General features: G+C 45.5%; 2 protein-coding genes across 3 annotated transcripts in view; one reads left to right on the top strand and one right to left on the bottom strand.

Annotated features, from left to right (window-relative positions):
• Positions 1–27: 27 nt before the first annotated feature.
• On the top strand, positions 28–15,744 carry KIN (Kin17 DNA and RNA binding protein). Of its 2 annotated transcripts, none has more exons than XM_034063254.1 (13): positions 28–193; positions 3,010–3,104; positions 3,809–3,852; positions 4,011–4,133; positions 5,754–5,935; positions 6,446–6,494; positions 6,802–6,859; positions 9,072–9,192; positions 9,660–9,710; positions 10,279–10,347; positions 11,355–11,454; positions 13,336–13,436; positions 14,799–15,744. In XM_034063254.1, the coding sequence occupies exons 1-13, from the start codon at positions 80–82 to the stop codon at positions 14,859–14,861; spliced, it is 1,170 nt and encodes a 389-aa protein (XP_033919145.1). In that variant the 5' UTR covers positions 28–79; the 3' UTR covers positions 14,862–15,744. The 2 variants fall into 2 exon arrangements, with proteins under 2 accessions (XP_033919145.1, XP_033919144.1); XM_034063253.1 differs by having other exon boundaries at positions 9,069–9,192.
• Positions 15,745–17,725: 1,981 nt separating this feature from the next.
• The window catches only part of ITIH2 (inter-alpha-trypsin inhibitor heavy chain 2), a 27,398-nt gene continuing 25,828 nt past the window's right edge, over positions 17,726–19,295 (bottom strand). The window contains exons 19-21 of the mRNA XM_005144709.2: positions 19,073–19,245; positions 18,467–18,578; positions 17,726–17,922 (exon numbers count right to left, since the gene is read on the bottom strand). Coding sequence (XP_005144766.1) covers positions 17,775–17,922; positions 18,467–18,578; positions 19,073–19,245 — 433 coding nt within the window. The 3' untranslated portion in view covers positions 17,726–17,774. The remainder of the gene's footprint in view (positions 17,923–18,466; positions 18,579–19,072; positions 19,246–19,295) is intronic.

Below are 19,295 nucleotides of genomic sequence, written 5' to 3'. Positions count from 1 at the left end.
TAAGTGCTTCCGGGGCCGCCACTTCCGGCGGGGTCGGTACCGGGTCGGGGCTGCCTGAGGGGACGGCCGGTTCGCAGCCATGGGGAAGTCGGATTTCCTCAGCCCTAAGGCTATCGCCAACCGCATCAAGTCCAAGGGGCTGCAGAAGCTGCGCTGGTACTGCCAGATGTGCCAGAAGCAGTGCCGCGATGAGGTGAGCCCGCTCCGGTGGTGGTGGAAGATAGGCCTGTGGTGGGGGGGAGTGGTGGGCCCCGGTTCTTCACGGGGCTCTGTGCGAGGGGAAATGGGGCTTTGACCCACTTATAGGGGATCTTTGTGGGGGTGGGTGTCCTGCGGATAAACAGCGGGTCGGGTCTCATCAGACCCTTGTGGGGACTGCCAACTGCCATGTAAGTGTTCCTAGTGCTGTTGAGGGGGACACAGGGGGCTGCGATCGCCCTTGTAAGGGTCCTTAATTCTTTTATAGGGGATGCGATTGCCTTAGGGGGTATGGGAGCTCATAACCTTCTTGTGTGTTTCCCAGTTCTCTCGCCAGGGGGCTGGCTCAGGCTCCTCATGGAAGTGTCCCCAGTTGCCTTGCGGGGGCCCTGTTTCCATCTGTGCGGTGTGAGACTTGTAGGGAACGTCCTGGTTTTGCTGTTGGAACATGAGGAGGCCTGAATCTCTTTAGGGGAGCACTGGAGAGGGTCTTTATTCTCTTCTGGGGGGTCCCTAGTGCCTCTTGTATGGATCATGCTCCCCTTGGGGGCAGATTGCTAGAAGCTGGAGGGTTTCTAGTTGCTGGTTGTGGGTGGATTGATCCTGTTGGATCCCAAATCCCCCATGGGAGAAACCCTCATCCACTTTGGAGAAAGTGTGTTGACCCTGGTCCACCTTTAGGGATATTCAGGACATGGAACTGTTGGAACAAATCCAGAGGAGGCCACGAGGATGCTCAGGGACTGGAGCACCTCCTGTATGGAGACAGGCTGAGAAAGTTGGGGCTGTTCAGCCTGGAGAAGAGAAGCTGCGTGGAGACCTCAGAGTAGCCTTCCAGTATCTGAAAGGGCCTACAGGGATGCTGGGGAGGGACTGTTCATTAGGGACTGTAGTGATAGGACAAGGGGTAACGGGTTCAAACTTAAACAGCAGAGGCTTAGATTGGATCTAAGGAAGAAATTCTTTCCTGTGAGGGTGCTGAGGCACTGGAATGGGTTGCCCAGGGAGGTTGTGAATGCTCCATCCCTGTCAGTGCTCAAGGCCAGGTTGGATGAAGCCTTGGGTGATATGGCTTAGTGTGAGGTGTCCCTGCCCATGGCAGGGGTTGGAACAGGATGAGCTTAAGGTCCTTTCCAACCCCAACTATTCTATGATTCACTCCCCTGCAGATTGATCAGCCCAGGGTTGGGGGGGAGCACAGGGTGGCCCCAAACTCTTTGGAGGACTAATTTCATTGTGCACACATTGAGAGGCTGATACGGTTAAGAGTTAAGTGGCTCCCATCTACCTTAGAGGGGAGTAGAGGGTAGCTGTGATCTACCTTGGGAGCAGGGTGAGTACAGTGACATGCCCAAGGGAATGGGCATCTGAAGCACTATGAGGGCTCTTCATGGAATGGTTTGGGTTGGAAGGGACCTTAAAGTTTATACAGCTCCAACCCCTGCCACGGGCAGGGACCCCTTCCACTGGAGCAGCTGCTCCAAGCCCCTGTGTCCAACCTGGCCTTGAGCACTGCCAGGGATGGGGCAGCCACAGCTTCTCTGGGCACCCTGTGCCAGCGCCTCAGCACCCTCACAGGGAACAGCTTCTGCCTTTAATATAAATCTACCCTTTTTCAGTTTAAACTCATTCTCCTGAGTCCTGCCAGTACTTACTCTTATAAAAAGCCCCTCTCCAGCATTCTTCTAGGCTCCTTTAAGTACTGAAAGGCCACAATAAGGTCTCCCTGAGCCTTCTCTTCTCCAGGCTGAGCGAGCCCAGCTCTCAGCATGCCTCCAGAGCAGAACTGCTCTAGCTCTCTGATCAGCTCCTTTGGAGCTGTGCCAACAGGACCATGTGTTTTTGTCCAGATGACTCCATTCAGTTTCTTCCATCTTTTCCATCTTCTCTCTTTCTCCTGTTGTAAAGAGTTGCTTTTTCTCTGAAGCTTCCCCCTTGTGTTTTTACTTGTCTGTTCACTTGGACCCAGATGCCTGTAGGATGTGAGTGTCCTTCCTGATTTCCATCAGAGTTGTGATCCAAAAGTACCTCCACTTTAGGTAACTGTGCTTTTAGTGAATAGCCTCTGTAATGGGACTTAGAGAAATAAAGCATCTTATGGATAATTCGGTTGTATTGTTCTCCAGCTGTTTTTCCCCCCTCTTCTTTTCACTGAAGAACCTTGGATTCTATTCTCTTTCCAGTGACTATGAGCAAAAAAGCTTCACTGTTCTATGACCAGATCTTTTTGTAAGATGGGGCAGAGCTCCCATGGAATGAAATTTGCTGTAGATTTAATCATATTGTAATGAAAGAACATTATATCAGACAAAAAAAAAAGGAAGCAGCTGAAGTCCTGTGTCTGGGTGGTTTTTGGTGAGCTCTGATGACTTCAGCCCTGTGCCAGAGGTGGTCAGACTGCCACAGTCCCTTGAGTGGTCCCAGGACACCATCCCTTACTTACACATTTGGTGGTACTGTTGGTCAGGTAGGGAGCCAAGAAAAATATAGAGTGCTCTTGCACAAGTGCTGGATGGGTCCCAGGTGGACCTCAGGGGTGCAGTGGTCTATCTCATTCCACAAGGGATGAGGAGAACTGCTGGAATGTCCTGTCTCATAACCTCTCTCTTGTCTGGAGTCTCTTGGCCTTGAGAGGAGTTTTGGTTCTGGCTTGCCTGGTCAGGAGGAACACCCACCCCATCATAGGCTCTTTTCTGTGTGTAGCCTCCAAGGAATTTTGCTTGCAAAGCTTTCTTTTGAATACTGGTCAGCTGTGTGTGAGTATTGCAAATCGAGACAAAAACAGGCAAAGTCTTTACTTTTGTTTTCTAGAATGGCTTCAAATGTCACTGCATGTCTGAGTCCCACCAGAGGCAATTGCTGCTGGCTTCTGAAAATCCTCAGCAGTTCATGGATTACTTTTCTGAGTAAGTCTGCTGTATATCCTTACCCAGATCTTCATTCCTGTATCAGATCTGCACAGCCACATTGTTAAGGCCGCATGTCCCACTGAAGACACTTTATTTTGATGTCACCCTTCTGTCCCAGCAAAGTGACTGCCCCCACGTGAGATACAAAGAGCTAAAAGAGCCATTACAGAGAGATAACAAGTGAGTAGTGTGACTGACATCCCAGTTTCCCCCCAGTCCTTTGTCCAGGTGACCAACAGGACAGCTGAGTTGACTGGAGCTGTCTTCAGCACGAGTTTGAAATGAGGCTTTATTCTCAAGCCCTTGAATGAGCAGCAGGATGAGTGATCAACCTGCCCCATCTGCCACTGCTGCCCTTTGTGTTTTGTGTCAGTCAACCTGGGGAGACAACTGGTAATGAAACACCAGCAATTAGTGGGAAGTGTTTAGATTTCCTTCTTTCCATTTTATCCCTTTGAAAGGCTGTTACCCTTTTGAAGATTTAACTTGTATGTGCACGTACCACATTGTGTTTCTTTGTGCATGCACACTGCATTTAATGCTGCTTTGCTGAAAAAGGGAAGTGAGTGGCTGGGCTTTCATCGTGCTCAGTTCAAAAGAATGCTCATGTTTATACTGCAGATCTTTATTTGGGAACAACAATAGAAAATGCTTTGTAATTGTTAAATTTGTACTAAAATACTTTCTTTTTATCCCTAAAGGGAATTTCGAAATGATTTCCTAGAGCTGCTCAGGAGGAGATTTGGTAAATATTGTCCTGTTTGCTTACTTGATCTTTTTCTACTGTCTTTTATTGGTTCAGTACAAGAGTTTTGGTTGCTTTATTGCTTTATCCTAAATCCCACACTTAGATTTAATAACAACCACCACAGCAACAATAGTAACAATAATTCTGTATTTCAGGAACAAAGAGAGTCCACAATAATATTGTGTACAATGAATATATCAGCCATAGAGAACACATCCACATGAATGCCACACAGTGGGAGACTCTGACTGATTTCACAAAGTGGCTGGGGAGGGAAGGTAAGTGCAGTTGCTTACTTGGGGAGTGAGCAACTTGCTGATAATTGATCAGTAAATGTTTAGGTTAATTCTTCTATTTCCTTTTTCTTTCTTCCCTTCCTTTCCTGCATATATGCACATATATATATGCAGATATCCAAACACATTTCTGTGCTAACTATTAAGAATTTGCTTATGTAAAATGCCAGAAGTCTGTGATAAATGCATCAGTCTTGAGCCTTTTCTCATGTCGTCTGTTGTCTATATTTACTGGAGGGTATTGCTCCATCCTAAATCAACTTCCAACAGTTGCCATTTAAAATTAACAACTACCACAGAACATTTCTTATGACTTACAGAATCCTTCCATGTTTAAGGTGAAGAGAACCAACAGTTGTTTTCATTCCTGCCTTAATGAAAGGGTTAAAGCTTGAGATCTGCAGTTTTGTGTTCAGTGGGAGGAAGAGATATTAAATGGCACTGACTGTGGTATGACAGCAAGTTTACTTTGGCACTGATTGCCTGTGTCCAACAGGATACATTCATGAGTGTTTGGAAAGTCACTCAAGGCCGAGTTAGTAACAATAATGAAGTGTAGTAATGTTTCCTTTAGTATGATGCTATTAGTGTGTATTGTTTATATGTGTTAGATTTCTGTTTTCTTCCTTGTTAAAACAGTGGGAAGGAAACATTTTCTTCAACGAGGAAGTATTGGAAAACACTCCCTCCACTTTATTACGTGCTCTGGCCTATTTCCAAATAGAACTGGCTAGCTGAAGGGCTGGAGTCCCAGGCTAGAAGGGCTCTCAAGCATCATCTGGTCCAGCCTTTCTAGGCAAAGCATGACCTAGGTTAGATGTCCCAGCACCCTGTCCAGCTGAATCTTTAAAGGGCCCAGTGTTGGGGAATCCACTACTTCCCTGGGGAGATTATTGCACCATCTCTTTGGCCCTTTTCTGGACCCTCTCCAGCCTGGTCACAGCTTTTTTGCACAGTGGGGAGCAAAATACACAGAGTATTCCAGGTGTGGCCTGATAGACACTGAGTAGAGTGGGACAATGACATCTTTATCCCTGCTGGTGATGTCCCTGTTGATGCCCCCAGCATCCTGCTGGCTTTCTTTGCCACAGCAGCAGGCTGTTCACTCATATTGAGCTTGTGTCCCCCAGGCCCCTTCCCACAGAGCTGCTCTTCAGCTGAGCAGATCCCAGCCTGTGCTGCACTCCCGGATAGTGTTTTCCCAGGTGCAAGACCTTACATCTGTCCTGTTGAACTTCATAAAGTTCTTGTTAGAGCATTCTTTCAGCCTACCAAGGTCTTCGTACAGTGGGTGGATCTCCCTTCCAAAGTGTCCACTTCCCCATTCAGTTTGGTATCATGTTTGATCCCATCATCCAAGTCATTTATAATGACATTGATCCATGGGGAACCCCACTAGTGTCAGGTCACTGGTTTGTAAAGGAGCTATTCACCACCACCTTTTGGTGTGGTCTGTCAGTCAGTTTCATCAGGTCAGTAAGGGGTGCATTGTCTCTGGTGAAGTATCTGCATTGTTCTTCAGCTGTGAAAATGGTATTGATTCTTTGTCTTTGGTTGCTTTTGTCAGTATTAAATTTTACTTTATCTTATGTTGACTTTTAGGTCTTTGCAAGGTGGATGAGACTCCAAAAGGCTGGTATATCCAATATATTGATAGGGACCCAGAGACTATTCGCAGGCAACAAGAGCAAGAGAGGAAGAAGAAACAGGACCTGGATGATGAAGAAAAAACTGCAAAATTCATTGAACAGCAAGTTAGAAGAGGTTTGGAGGGGAAAGAACTGGTGAGTAAAATTGCATGTGTGTCAGCCTTCAGCTCAGAACTCCTCTTGGTTAATTTAATGGTGATGAATGCTCCTGGGATACTGGCATTCATATTTTCTTTGCAGTTGGTTAGACGGTGATGAGTAAGCTTTAGGTTACAAACTGATCACCAGTTCAAGATGAGGAACAGTGGGCATGTTTGGCTGCATTCCAGAATTTCCCTCTTGGAGTTCTCAGTCTGTCCAGGAAGCATTCTGTTCATGCTGATTCCAGTGGGGCAAACTGCTGGAATCCATCAAGCTTAGATAGCTTCTCTGCAGAGAGTGTTAATCAGAGAAGTTTGCCCAGGAACCTGTAATGAGATAACGTTCCAGTTTATAATCTCCTGTGAATCAAGACAGGTTGAATATTACACTTGTCATAATCTCACAGTATGTAAAACTGAGCTAATCAATGATCACCACTAAATTATACCCTGGCTCAGCTTTCTGCTTGACTCTTGAAATGTGCTTTGTGGTTTATTTTGGCAGGAGAAGCCAGTCTATACTGAACTGAACAGAGAGAACGATGAAGAAAAAGGTAAGCAGGTTTTGAGACATGTCATTTTCTAGAAGCTACTGAAGCTGATCTTGTAATTAAACCAAGATGAGCACTGAAGCCTGCTCATAAAGCAGTTTGAGATCTGTTCTAAAGAGCACTGGAATACGGAAATACAGAGTATTTTTTCTTCTAAATTGTAAAGTACTTTATTTTAAAAGCTGAACCAAAATGGGTAAATGTGTTCAAATTGCTCATCTTTTCCATTTCCAGATTTTTATAACTGTAACATCCTTCAATGCAGTTATTTTTCAAGATAGAAATAGAGTAATTTCTTTTTATTTTGTAGTTGCATTTAATTTAAACAAAGGAGCAAGTACTTCAATAGCTGCATCTTCTAAAACAAGGTGAGAAAAGTATTTAAGGGCAACCCTTTGTTGCAAAGCACTTACATGACAATGATATTGGTATCTTGTCCTGAAATAGTTGGAATTTAATCTCTCGTCCTGTCATGTTATTCAGGAGGGGTACAAGGTGACTTCATGGTTTCTTTTGTGTTTAAAATGGGTGAGTGGGTATATCTTAAACGTGTGCTATGAGGAGCTTTCTTGAATTCACTGTGGTTCATGGCAGATGCCTGTAAAGTAAGAGGTAGTTATGGAAAACGCTGTTATGTGAAAGGGTGGATGAGGGATCCAGTCAGAGCACTTGAAGTGAATGCCATCCAGTCGGAGCTGCCCTCTATGAATGGGTATTCATGACTTGTTAATTTTGGTTCCTAAGAGGACTGATTGCCTCGTCTAATTGGAGGCAATAGTCTCTCTGATCATCACTTAAGAAGCTGAATCTACCTGATGTAAATCTTTCTACAGCTCATGAATTTAATTGCCTTCATAGAACCACAAACAATGCAGGACAAAAGGGATCAATAATACAAACAATACTGACTTAGAACAGTCTGTAAAGCTGTTTAATGAGCAGTACATCTTTTCATGTGAGGCAATACTGCAATTAAATGTATTGCAGGTAAAAAGAAAGCTTTCCTCTCCCCACAAGCTCAGTTCTTAGATAAGGCATCTGATGGGAGATATGCCATGGAGAAAATGAGACAATAAAGTGGTTCTTTGCAATACTAGATACAGATTTCAGGCTTTGAGGAAAGCTTATAAATTATCCCTAAGCATTGCTTTGTGCTTAAGATGAGTCTGAAACTTAAGTCAGACACTCACTTGAATAGTTTTGGTGAGGAATACTTAAGGTGCTTGCTAAAATTTGGCTGAAAGTTTTCCAAAGCATATGAGCTTGCAGGATGTGCTGTTGGATTTTGTGGGGTTTAAAACATGCTTTTCAAGATAAACCAGTCCCTTCTGGTCTCCAGTTCTCTTTTTTGGTGTCTTCCATATCAGTATCACATCCCAAAAGTGTTGGTGGTCTCACCCTCTTTGTTCCAAAGTCCTTAATCATAGAATCATAGAATAGTTAGGGTTGGAAAGCACCTTAAGATCATCCAGTTCCAACCCCCCTGCCATGGGCAGGGACACCAAATAATGAATATATTAAATAAGATTTGGTTTAGTTTTTAGCACCCAAGAATCCCTTAGTAACCTCACAGCAAGATTCATTTGCTTCTTAACTATAGGCACAGCAGTTGTGTTTTAATCATATGTCACCCTTGATGAGATGTTATTTTAAGTACTTGCTGTTGGAGTTTTGATTTAATGTGCTATTTCTTTTAGAACTCTTTTGTGGAGATTATCCAGACTTCCCCTGAAATACAATTTTCCCCCCTATCTTGCTTCTGCTGCCATTTCTGTATCTTTATTCTCATTACAAGTCTTCCCTTTGCCAATACATCCAACATCCTCACCACAAGCAGAGCATGCTGTTTGTTGTAAGGCCATATTAACTATTACATTCCTGTCAAACTGAGCACCCTCCATCTTTCTTGATGAGAGAACACCTGCATTCAAATGTCTTTCATAGAAATAGCTCAACTCGGGCTGCCTTCAGGCAGTTCTCACTTCACCCAGATGTTCCCTGATCCCTGCTATGGACCTTTTTGTGCTGATGGCTCTTTTCTTTCATAACTTACAGGCTGTTTGCCTATTGAAGGTGGTGTTTATTTGCTGGGTGTGGAGTCCTTTTCTACAGGTTCACATGTGATCTCTCCCATTGCTGGATAGGTTAAGTATCTGTATGGAAGGAGTTCTAGATGTCTGCCATGTTTGAGAGTTGCTTTGTCCAGGGGGCTTTTCCAAAGCCACAAGTTTATCCTTTCAAATTTGAAAACCTTATTTGCAGACCTGATTTTGCCTTCTCCATTGAACTCAAGTTCTCGACCAACTCTTTGCTTTTGCATCGGTGGATCATTAGGTTTTCATTCTGCTGGACTGCAAGCAGCAGACATCAGTGGACACAGAGCATACATCTCAAGGAGATCATTTCTAGCTGTCAAATGCAGTCCTAGAGAAGGAGGCATGCAGGGTCTGGAAGGTGACTTGCACAACTGAAGTTAAATAGATCAGCAGGCCTTTTTGCACAGCCAGCTCTTCAGATGCATCTTGGTAGAGGAGGCAATGTAAGATCTGCTGTGAAAACCCCATCTTACTCTTCCAGCAGTGGCCTTGGACCGAATGCACTGAAGATGGTGGAAGGGGCAGTTAAAAGGAAAGAATCAGCTCATAGCTCTGGTCAGTCCAAAGAGAAAAAGAAGAAATCTGCACTGGATGAGATTATGGAGGTAATAATCGTGCAGGATCTGTGTCTTTGTAACCCTGTGCCTATGGCAATGTCCACTGTACCTTTGAAGTGCCCTCAGACCTTCAGTTCAGGAGGAATTCAGACTGTTGTATCTTATCAGGCAAAATGATCTCACTTCCCCACTAAAACTGCTTTCTGCTGCTCATCTGTGCCTATTCCCCAGATGTCTGAGATGTTGGAAGTAAAGGAATACAGAGTTTGGAAGAAAATATCTAGAAACACTTGACAAACCCCAAATATAAATCTCCATCATTTTATCATGGATTCCTGGATCTCATCAGGTTGATTTTTATGCAGCAAGCACACGCTGACTTCTGACTTACCCTTATTTAGTTTGTTGGGGTTTTTTTATTCCCTACTTGATGTGGGCCTGGAGAATTGGTTCAGCTTTTCAAAGCATGGGAAAGCTGCAGTGAAAGTAAATGGTGAATATTTGTTGTTCTGTAGCTTGAAGAGGAGAAGAAAAGAACAGCTCGGAGAGACTACTGGTTACAGCCTGTAAGTGCCTTAAAATTGTTATTGTACCAAATAGAACCACTTCTGCATCTCTAAAACCTCTTGATTTGTGTAAAGATCCAAAGGTGGAGTTGAAACTGAATTAACTCTTATTTTCTGAGCTGACAAATGTTCAGTATTACAGTATGTCTTCTGGTTGAGCATGATCTGCAGTCTGAAGCATTGTGTGCCTGATCTCAGATGGGGTGGCATTCTCTAATTAAAGAGTTGGTACTGTGAGTCTCTAAAGATCATGTTTGAATCATGATATTATTGGCATCTACATCAAGAAGTCCTGTTCTTGACCCACTGTTACAGTAACTACCATGTTATATCCTGAATTCAAGTGTACCTGTAGTTATAAAATAGAAAAGTCTTGAGGTGCTACTTTGAGGCAATAATTTGAGGATAAAGATCTGTTCCTGAACGCAGAGTCTTTACTGTCATTGCTTCCTGTGCTGTGCAGTCTGTGGTTGGAGTCAGAGCGACCTGAATGTGCCATTAGTTGACAGTGTGTAGGTTTTTGTGTATTTTGGCATTTATTTATTTTTGTGCCTTTCAAATCTTCCAGGAAATCGTTGTAAAAATTGTAACAAAAAAGCTTGGAGAGAAGTATCACAGGAAGAAGGCAGTTGTTAAGGTAAATGAAAGCATGTGGCATTGGTTTGGCTTTTCTGGTATCTGATCTAAAGTCTTGTTTCTTTATGCAAGTTGTTCAGCCTTAACACTGAAAGGGGCTGAAACATCCCCTTAACTCTATCAGGACTTAACCTGGGCAGGGACTGAAGCTCTGAATTGGTTTAGTGTCATTTACTCAGTGATCCTTTCTCAAGCACTGTTTTGTCCTGCACAGTTTGTCCCTATTAACACACCCATCTTGGAGAGTAGTCTCTTTGCCAATGTGATATGACCAAGAGCAGTGCAATTGCATTTCAAGGTGAGACCAGCCAGGTTTGACCTGGCATTTAAGCTGCCTTTGAACGAGATTTCATTTGCATACAAAATCTGGAGGCTGCGCCTTGCCTTGTAGTTCAGAAGTGCTTTCTTCAGTCACTGCCAGTGAAATGATGTTGTACCAGGTAGTCCAGGGCTCAACAATCTCTGGCAAGACAACCAGAGACAGCACCCAGGTGTGTTTTGAATGAACAAGAATGTATAGAGCTCAAAATCACAGCTGAATATCTGACTATGAGAAGTGGAACATGGCTTGTGCTAAGGACAAAGATGTTCAGTAACATTTTGCCTCATTGACAGGTAGTATCCTGGCTGTCCTTGTGTGGCCTCCAGGCAGTTTAGCCTCCGAGGGGGGAAAGAAGCCTCTAATTTACTCCCCATCTTTGAGAGAACAGACAAGAGAGCTTACCTTAAGGTTAGAAAAACCTTTAGAAAAGAAGGTACATAAATAGTGGTCAATGAGAACAGTTCACTGCTGTTCCAGAGGAGCCCTTTCAATGTAGCCTTAACTTCAGAGTGAGGCCAATGAGTGACTCATGAAAGCTGGATGCCCTCAGGACAGCTCACAAGTCCTTGCTGCTTTTGGAAGCATTGAAGTGCAGACTCATGGTCCTGAGTTTGTTAATACTGAAACATAAATGTAGAGATCTGTTGGTTTGAGGACTTCTGATTTGCCTCTGCCTTTCACAACAGGAAGTGATTGACAAATATACAGCGGTTGTGAAGATGATTGATTCTGGAGACAAACTGAAGCTTGATCAGACACATCTAGAAACTGTCATACCAGCACCAGGTACAGTGTTTTGTTCTGTTTTCAGCTTAGATGTCACTGCAAGACTTCTATTTCCATTCTTTTAAACTGTAATTCATCCACTTGAAAGTGCTGTGACCTTTCCTATGGAGCCAGGCTGAGAGAGCTCGGCTGGGGCAGCCTGGACAAGAGAAGGTTCCTGAAGGGGAGACCTGAGAGCAGCTCCAGTGCCTAAAGGATCCAGTAAGGAACCTGGAGATGGGCTACGGACAAGGGCCTGTAGGGACAGGACAAGGGGAATGGTTTTAACCTGCCAAAGGGGAGATTTAGGGTAGATATAAGGAAGAAATCTTGACTATCAGGGTGGTGAAACACTGGCATAGGGTGCCCAGAGAAGCTGTGGCTGCCCTGTCCCTGGAAGTGTTCAAGGCCAGGTTGAATGGGGCTTGAAGCAACCTGCTCTAGTGGAAGGTGTCCACTGGACCAGGCAAGGGTTGGACTTGATGAGCTTTAAAGGTCCCTTCCAACCCAAACTGTAATACTGTAAAGAGCCACCTAGCTCTTGGTACAACATTTCATAAGCTCCTTTGATCATTTACCTCACTTACTGTGTACAGTTATGGTGCCCTCAACATAAAAAGGACATGGAACTGTTGGAACAAGTCCAGAGGAGGCCACGAGGATGATCAGGGACTGGAGCACCTCCTGTATGGAGACAGGCTGAGAAAGTTGGGGCTGTTCAGCCTGGAGAAGAGAAGGCTGCATGGAGACCTTATAGCAGCCTTCCAGTATCTGAAGGGGGCCTACAGGGATGCTGGGGAGGGACTGTTCATTAGGGACTGTAGTGATAGGACAAGGGGTAACGGGTTGAAACTTAAACAGGAGAGGTCTAGATTGGATATAAGGAAGAAATTCTTTACTGTGAGGGTGGTGAGGCACTGGAATGGGTTGCCCAGGGAGGCTGTGAATGCTCCATCCCTGGCAGTGTTCAAGGCCAGGTTGGATGAAGCCTTGAGTGCCATGGTTTAGGTTGGAACTTGATGATCTTAAGGTCCTTTCTAACCCTAACTATTCTATGATTCTGTATCCTCTGCTTACTTCCTAGGGAATTATTACAGTGCTTCTGCTTTGAGTCTTCACAGTCCCATTTCTAAGAGATTATTTTCTGAGAAGACAGAAATGGTTTAGGAATGAGCTCATTTGATGAGATGAAAGCATCTCTCTTCAGCTGCCAGGAAGCATCCCTGGGAGCCCTGCAGAGTCCTTGGGTCATATTCACCTTGTATCATCCCTCCAAAGTCATGCTTCAAACTGCTGTGGGTGCTTTGCAAAGCTTACTTCATCTCCTCTTTGGTTCACTGGCATTGCTTTGCCTGGTACACACTAACATTTGTGTGCAGCACCTGAGCAGTATTTCAGGGAACAGTCAAGGTAGCAGTAAGCAGAACACTGGCAGCATATGGGGAAACAGGACATAGGATTTGGGGATTCACAGATCCTTCAGCAAACCTGCTGCATTCTGTATGTGTGCAGCTGGTGAAGAGCTGGTTGATGGTGTCAGTGAGTGTTCTTTAGCATAGTAGTACCTGTAGGTGAGCTCTGCCCACCCTTGCACTAGGATTGATGCCCTGAGGGAGCTGCCTGGGTGAAGCAGAAGGCAAAAAGGCAACAGTGAGCTCATAGTACAAGGAATGAGACATGGGCCTGCTGTAGTTTCAATGGCTTCTGCCCAGTGTAGAGTGGAGCAGTAAATCAAGGTGTGCTTTGGAAATGGGCACACTCTAAGGCAAAGGTTAGGGTGCTGCTTGTTGGAGCTTCTGGGAGAAACCATCTCTCCCTCAGCTATCAGTAGAGTTGAACACAGCTCTATCCAAAGAAATTGTGCACACTGTTGTGCAACTCTTTTCCTGTTTCTCATTTCAGGCAAGAAAGTGATGGTCTTAAATGGTGGCTATAGGGGAAATGAAGGCATCTTGGAATCTATCAATGAAAAGAGGTTTTCAGCTACAATAGTCATCGACTCTGTAAGTATCAAACACTGCAGGATCTTGTTTGTGTAGAGCACTTTTCATCTATACCTTCAGAAAGCTTTCCAAAAGAACTGTGGTATCATTAGTCCTGTCTTACAGGTGGGATTTATGCTGTGGTCACCCCCAACCTGTTCCCAACCAGTGAGAAAACAGCCACATATTCCCCATTGCAGACTAGAGCTGTGCTCTTTGCCTTTAAAAATGATGCCAGGATGCTGAATTTAGCAAGTTTGGAGCTTAAAAGAGACTGGCAAAATATTTTCTATGTTTATTTTGAACAGGACTGTTGTTGAACTGTTTTGTGGGAAGGGAAAAATGTGAAACATGCAAGGAAGTGACTTCTGCCTTTCCAGACTGAACGTGGGGCTTTATGTGCTTATTTGTAGTCTTGTTCATGGTTAACAACTATGATTGGGGTTTTCTGGGTTTGGGGTTTATTTTATGTATTGCTTTTCTCTGGGCTAAAATTACCCATTGGCATCATGGCTGTGTAGCTGCTGGTTTGTTCTCTACAAAGCCAAGCTTGAAACTCTTTAAATTCAAGGCCAGGTTGGACATAGGGACTTGGAGCAGCTGCTCCAGTGGAAGGTGTCCCTGCCCGTGGCTGGGGTTGGAAGTGGATGAGCTTTAAAGTCCCTTCCAACCCAAACCAGTCTGGGATTCTATGACTGATACAGCAGAGAGGTTTTTAGTTTACAGTCAAGTTTCATAGACAGAGCTTGTAGTAGAGAGACCTTGTTTGGATCCCATTCAGCAGAAATTCAGCTGCTATTGGAGTCTGGAGCATTTGCTTGAGAAGAGACTGTGCAAAGCCACAGAAGGAGCGTGGGTTGGAGCTAAGGACCATGCTAATGTTGGTCTTTGAAGGCAGGGGTAGTTTCTCTCTAGCTCTGAGGTCTGTAGGTGTTAAGATTTCCCTTTCCTGCATGAACTCTGAGCCTGTACATTAAAAATGAGTGAAACTACCCCTGGAAACAGCAAATAGTGACTATAGGGTGACCAGGATTTTTGTATTCAAAATTACCTCTTTTACTACTTAGAAATCCATAGTGAAATAACTCAAGCAGCTGCTTGTATTTGCTCCAAAACTGTAATGCCTTTAGCTAACACAGTGTCCTGAAAATGAAAAGATTCCTGGGACAGTGTTTGAGGCCCTGTCACATTCTATGGTCAGCTTGAAAGTAATGGAACAAAATACTTTGTTGTGAGTAAATCCCAGACCTGCACGTTTTGGGATGCATTTTGCTACACATCCCCTGTACAGCCTCCATCATGGAGCTATAGATGGCTTTTGGACAGAGCTCTGAAACAGAAAAGTCTATTTTGATCCTATTTCTTCTACCTTGTTGTTGTCAGGGCCCTTTAAAAGGACGCCGGGTTGAAGATATCCTGTATGAAGACATCTCCAAACTCGCCTGAGTTGCTTATCGTGGATCACAGAAGATTTTGGTTCCCAAAACCATCTTTCTGGCATCTTGCAGCAGACACAAGACTCTACCATGTCAGGGTTTTAACTGTGTGTGTGTATGTATTTATAATGTATATAGAAATTAACCACAAAATGGATTTATTTAAAGACCACTATGGATTTGTTACGTAAAATGGTTGTGGGAATCTGATCAGTGGAAATATTTCACCTGATTCTCTATCAAAGTTATAATATTGGGTTCAATTTCCTTTTGTAAACTAGAACAGATGGCTGTAAGTGAAATGTTCTGTACGTGGAGTATCTTACTTACTGAAGTGCAGTAGCAGAGAGGCAGAATTACCTACAGATAGCTGCTTGAGGCACATAGTGTGTGTTGGTGCCAGTTTTAACAGCACACTCTCCTCAATGTGCAGCCAAATTCTGGCTGTAGGAACAAGGGGAGGGATTAAGTGAATAGCAGGAAGGGAATAGTGATTATTCCCCTGGATGTTGTAGGACTGGTCTGGCTTATTGAGTGCTGTCACCAGCTTGGTTTTGGTTACACATTGGTGTTGTTAAAATGCAACTCACCCCTTCTCCATTGTGTTTGCCAGTAATACCAATGTGCAGTTTATCCTCATATGGACTCAAGTGTAGGTGCTGCTTGTGGGGTTTCTATGTGCCAGCCAAGGTGTATGTGGATACAGACTGGTGATTGCTGGTTTGGTTATCCAGAGCCCTGTCCTTTGTCACATTTCCACTCTTGCTCTGTGCCATGGGTATCATCACTCACTAAAGGATGTAACTGTGGCTTTTTTATTTTTTAAAAAATACCACATTTTGTACAATGTTTAATTTCTAAACATGGTCAGGAATAAACGTAATCCTTTCCTAGGGCAGTGTGGTTCTTACCGGTGTTCTGAGGGGCCTGTTGAGCACAGTGAAGTGCCTGGCTGGCCACTGCCTTGTTTGTGAAGGAGTCAGAACCACAGAACAGTTTGTGTTGGAGGGACCTTAAAGCTCCTCCAGCTCCAACCCCTGCCATGGGCAGGCAGGGACCCCTTCCACTGGAGCAGCTGCTCCAAGCCCCTGTGTCCAACCTGGCCTTGAGCACTGCCAGGGATGGGGCAGCCACAGCTTCTCTGGGCACCCTGTGCCAGCGCCTCAGCACCCTCACAGGGAACAGCTTCTGCCTCAGAGCTCAGCTCAGTCTCCCCCTTTAAGTTTGTGGTTTCCAGGGGACCCCTGCAGGAACATTGATGGCACTGCAGAGGTTTAGGGAAACTGCTGCTGTCTGGAGTAGCCTGGAACTGCTTCCCACCGGACACCAGGTTCCTTTCCAGGGCTCCTGAAAGCAAAGGCATGGCAGAGTCGTGCCGTAATGCAGTATTCACAGCGTGGAGAGCTATAAGGGAGGGAACTGGAGACAGAAGACGCGTTTGTCCCTATACTCAGGCTATGGGTAAGCTGGATTATGTCAACAGCTCTGCCCTTTCTTGCACAGGTACTGAGTGAGATGAGGTACATAGGAGTGTAATGAGGTAAGGGACAGGACAGAACAGCTTTTGCCTCACTGGAAAGAGCTGCACTTCATATTCCAGAGCCTGAAAAAATAGAGTGAGTATAATAGACAAGTCACAAGTTGGAGAAGAGCAGAGGATGATTATTCACTGCTTGTAGTCACGTACAAGTAGGAAACAGTTGAATTCCTGATTTGGGGATTTCAAACCACTCTCGACAGGTTTTCCTCCCCACACACAGGAACCGAGTGCTGCAGGGTGTTGTGGAGGCCAGAGCTAATGAATGAGGTCAAGGAAGCCATGAAGGATTCAGAGGGAAGTTGCTTTTGCTTCTGAGAGCTGCTTGGAAGAGACACTTCAGCAATGTTGATGTTCTCACTCCTGACACTGTGGGTGCAGGAAGGATCCTGTACCAGCCACTGACTTGTAAGCACAGGAGACTGCAGTTCAAAAGGGCAAGTACATCACTGGGGTCCCATTCCCAGATAAGGGCTGCTGAGAAGGATGGGGCAGCCACAGCTTCTCTGGGCACCCTGTGCCAGCGCCTCAGCACCCTCACAGGGAACAGCTTCTGCCTCAGAGCTCAGCTCAGTCTCCCCTCTCTTGGGCAGGTTCAAGCCATTCCCCTTGGCCTGTCCCTACATCCCTTGTCCCAAGCCCCTCTCCAGCTTTCCTGCAGCCCCTTTAGGCACTGGAGCTGCTCTCAGGTCTCCCCAGAGCACAGCAGAGGGGCAGGATCCCCTCCCTGAGCTGCTGCTCACGCTCTGGGGGTGCAGCCCAGCACACACTGAAGCCAGCTCATGTTCAGTTTCTCATCAACCAGTACCCCCAAGTCCTTCTCCACAGGGCTGCTCTTGTTCAAGGACATTCCTCACCACAGAGTGACCCATTCTTAATGACAGGAGACTCCTCACGATGCTCATTTCAGGGCCCACGTTCCTTTTCTGTTGATTTTCCTTTGCACCTAATGACATCCTCCTTTTTACCCAGTCCAGCAGTGTCTATACTTACATTCTCCAGCAGTGTGAACAAGCAGAGGTGTTTTAAAGCACTGAATCAGGTTCTGTGTGTTACACTGCGGTAACCACAATGCAGTTACGAGTCTGCTCTGAACCGTGTGTTACAAAATAGCTTGAGTTTTCAATGGAATATTAATGGACTATTAACCTGTTAAATCAGACACATGGAGAGCAAGATACCTGCTACAACCCAGCACGTCACTTTATTATGGTTTTGAACAGAAAAGGGAGCTCTGTGGCTTTGGAAAGCTGATCATTTATAAAGCAAAAGGTGGTGAAGTCACCTTCTGTTGATCCAGCTCGAGAGCTGCTGTTCAGAAGAGCCGTTTGGGCATGAAGGAGCAGATAAGAACGTTTATAACAAACCAGTTCCGTGATGGAGCACTCAGGGTCTCTTCAGGAAGCTGTACAGGTGGGGGACCAGGTAATCCCTGTAGTGGCCGTCTATGAACCCCTTCCCACTGTTGTGCACAAACCAGCACTGCACCTCGGTCCCAGCCACGCGGTCTGTCCTGTAGTCCTTCTGCAGCCCCCTGTGGGGAAGAGGACACCCAAAGTGAAGGTCACTGCACGACAAGGAGACAATTGGACATCAGTCATCCAGCATTGCTCTGCTAAAGGGGTGAGCTCTGTGTCTTCCACCACCAGGAAGTGGAAACAACCACAAAATACAATGGATTCACAGTTCTGTATATAGTATGTGTACAGACCCCATACAATTGTGGGTATGCGGCCTTTTCATAGAATCATAGAATAGTTAGGGTTGGAAAGGACCTTAAGATCATCCAGTTCCAACCCCCCTGCCATGGGCAGGGACACCTCACACTAAACCATATCACCCAAGGCTCAGGTGCTTTTATAGGGCCTATCCAAGGCCAGGTGCTGGGCACTATGAGAACACAGCTCACGCACAAGAACCCAACTTACCCCAAATTTTGGCAACCACTAAAACCAGACTATCAGCAAAGGGAAAACAGGGATATTTTTCCCCCAAATCCTTGATGTAACAAGCCTGCAGTCACTGATGTCCTCAGAATAAGTCAGATGTAGGAGAACAATAAAGCACATTATTCCTACCTGGTAACAATGAGCTTGTTGCCTTTCACTTCCATGATGGCTTGTGGCTTCTCCGGAGGCTGCCCAGGGGTTTGGTGGTGGATGGACACTTCTGGTTCAGATGCAAACTGACCTGATCAAAGAGAGGTTCAGCCTGATCAAAGGTTCCAGTGCAAGCTGCCATGGAAACCAAAGTAGCTGCAGGAGGCAGAGCATCCCACATGGATCACAGGGCACTGGGCCTCCAGTGCTCAGGGCTGATGTTCCCTGTGAGCTGAGCCCTGGCTTTTGTTTTACACCCTGGCTGGGAAAGACAGATCCAGATGTCTGTATGTGAAGCTTCTCAGGAGGATGGTTTAGGGGGGTTGTTTCAGGCTTTTTAGGCTGGGAAAGCCCTGTCACAGTGTCACCAAGTCTGGGCAGGCCATTGAAAACACCCTCCCTGCATGGGATGAGGAATTATCTCCTGGTCTATGATGTTCTACAATGTCCTTGGGGCTTCCTGTAGGACTCTCCCTTTCCACACCTTCCCCATCAGGAGACAGACACCAATGAATTCACACAGGGACCTGCCAAACTCCCTCCCCACTGCCCCACCATTCCCACCTCCCATCCTGCATCCCTTACCTATGAGCCCGTGGGTTTCAGGTGAGAACTGGTTCTCAGGGGGGATGTAGATTCCCAGGAAGTCAACGTTAACAGGGTGATGCTTCCACACCCGGTGCAGCAGGACCATGAAGGACATCTCCTCACCCACGGTGATGGTAACGTTGTTTTCTCTCTTCACGGATATGAGCAGCCTGAAAGGTGAACCAAAGGAAGGGATCAGTCACACCTGAGCTCTTAGGCT

Source organism: Melopsittacus undulatus, chromosome 5 (genome assembly GCF_012275295.1).
Source record: "Melopsittacus undulatus isolate bMelUnd1 chromosome 5, bMelUnd1.mat.Z, whole genome shotgun sequence".
NCBI lineage: Eukaryota > Metazoa > Chordata > Aves > Psittaciformes > Psittaculidae > Melopsittacus > Melopsittacus undulatus.
This window is presented reverse-complemented; position numbering and strand designations above follow the sequence as displayed.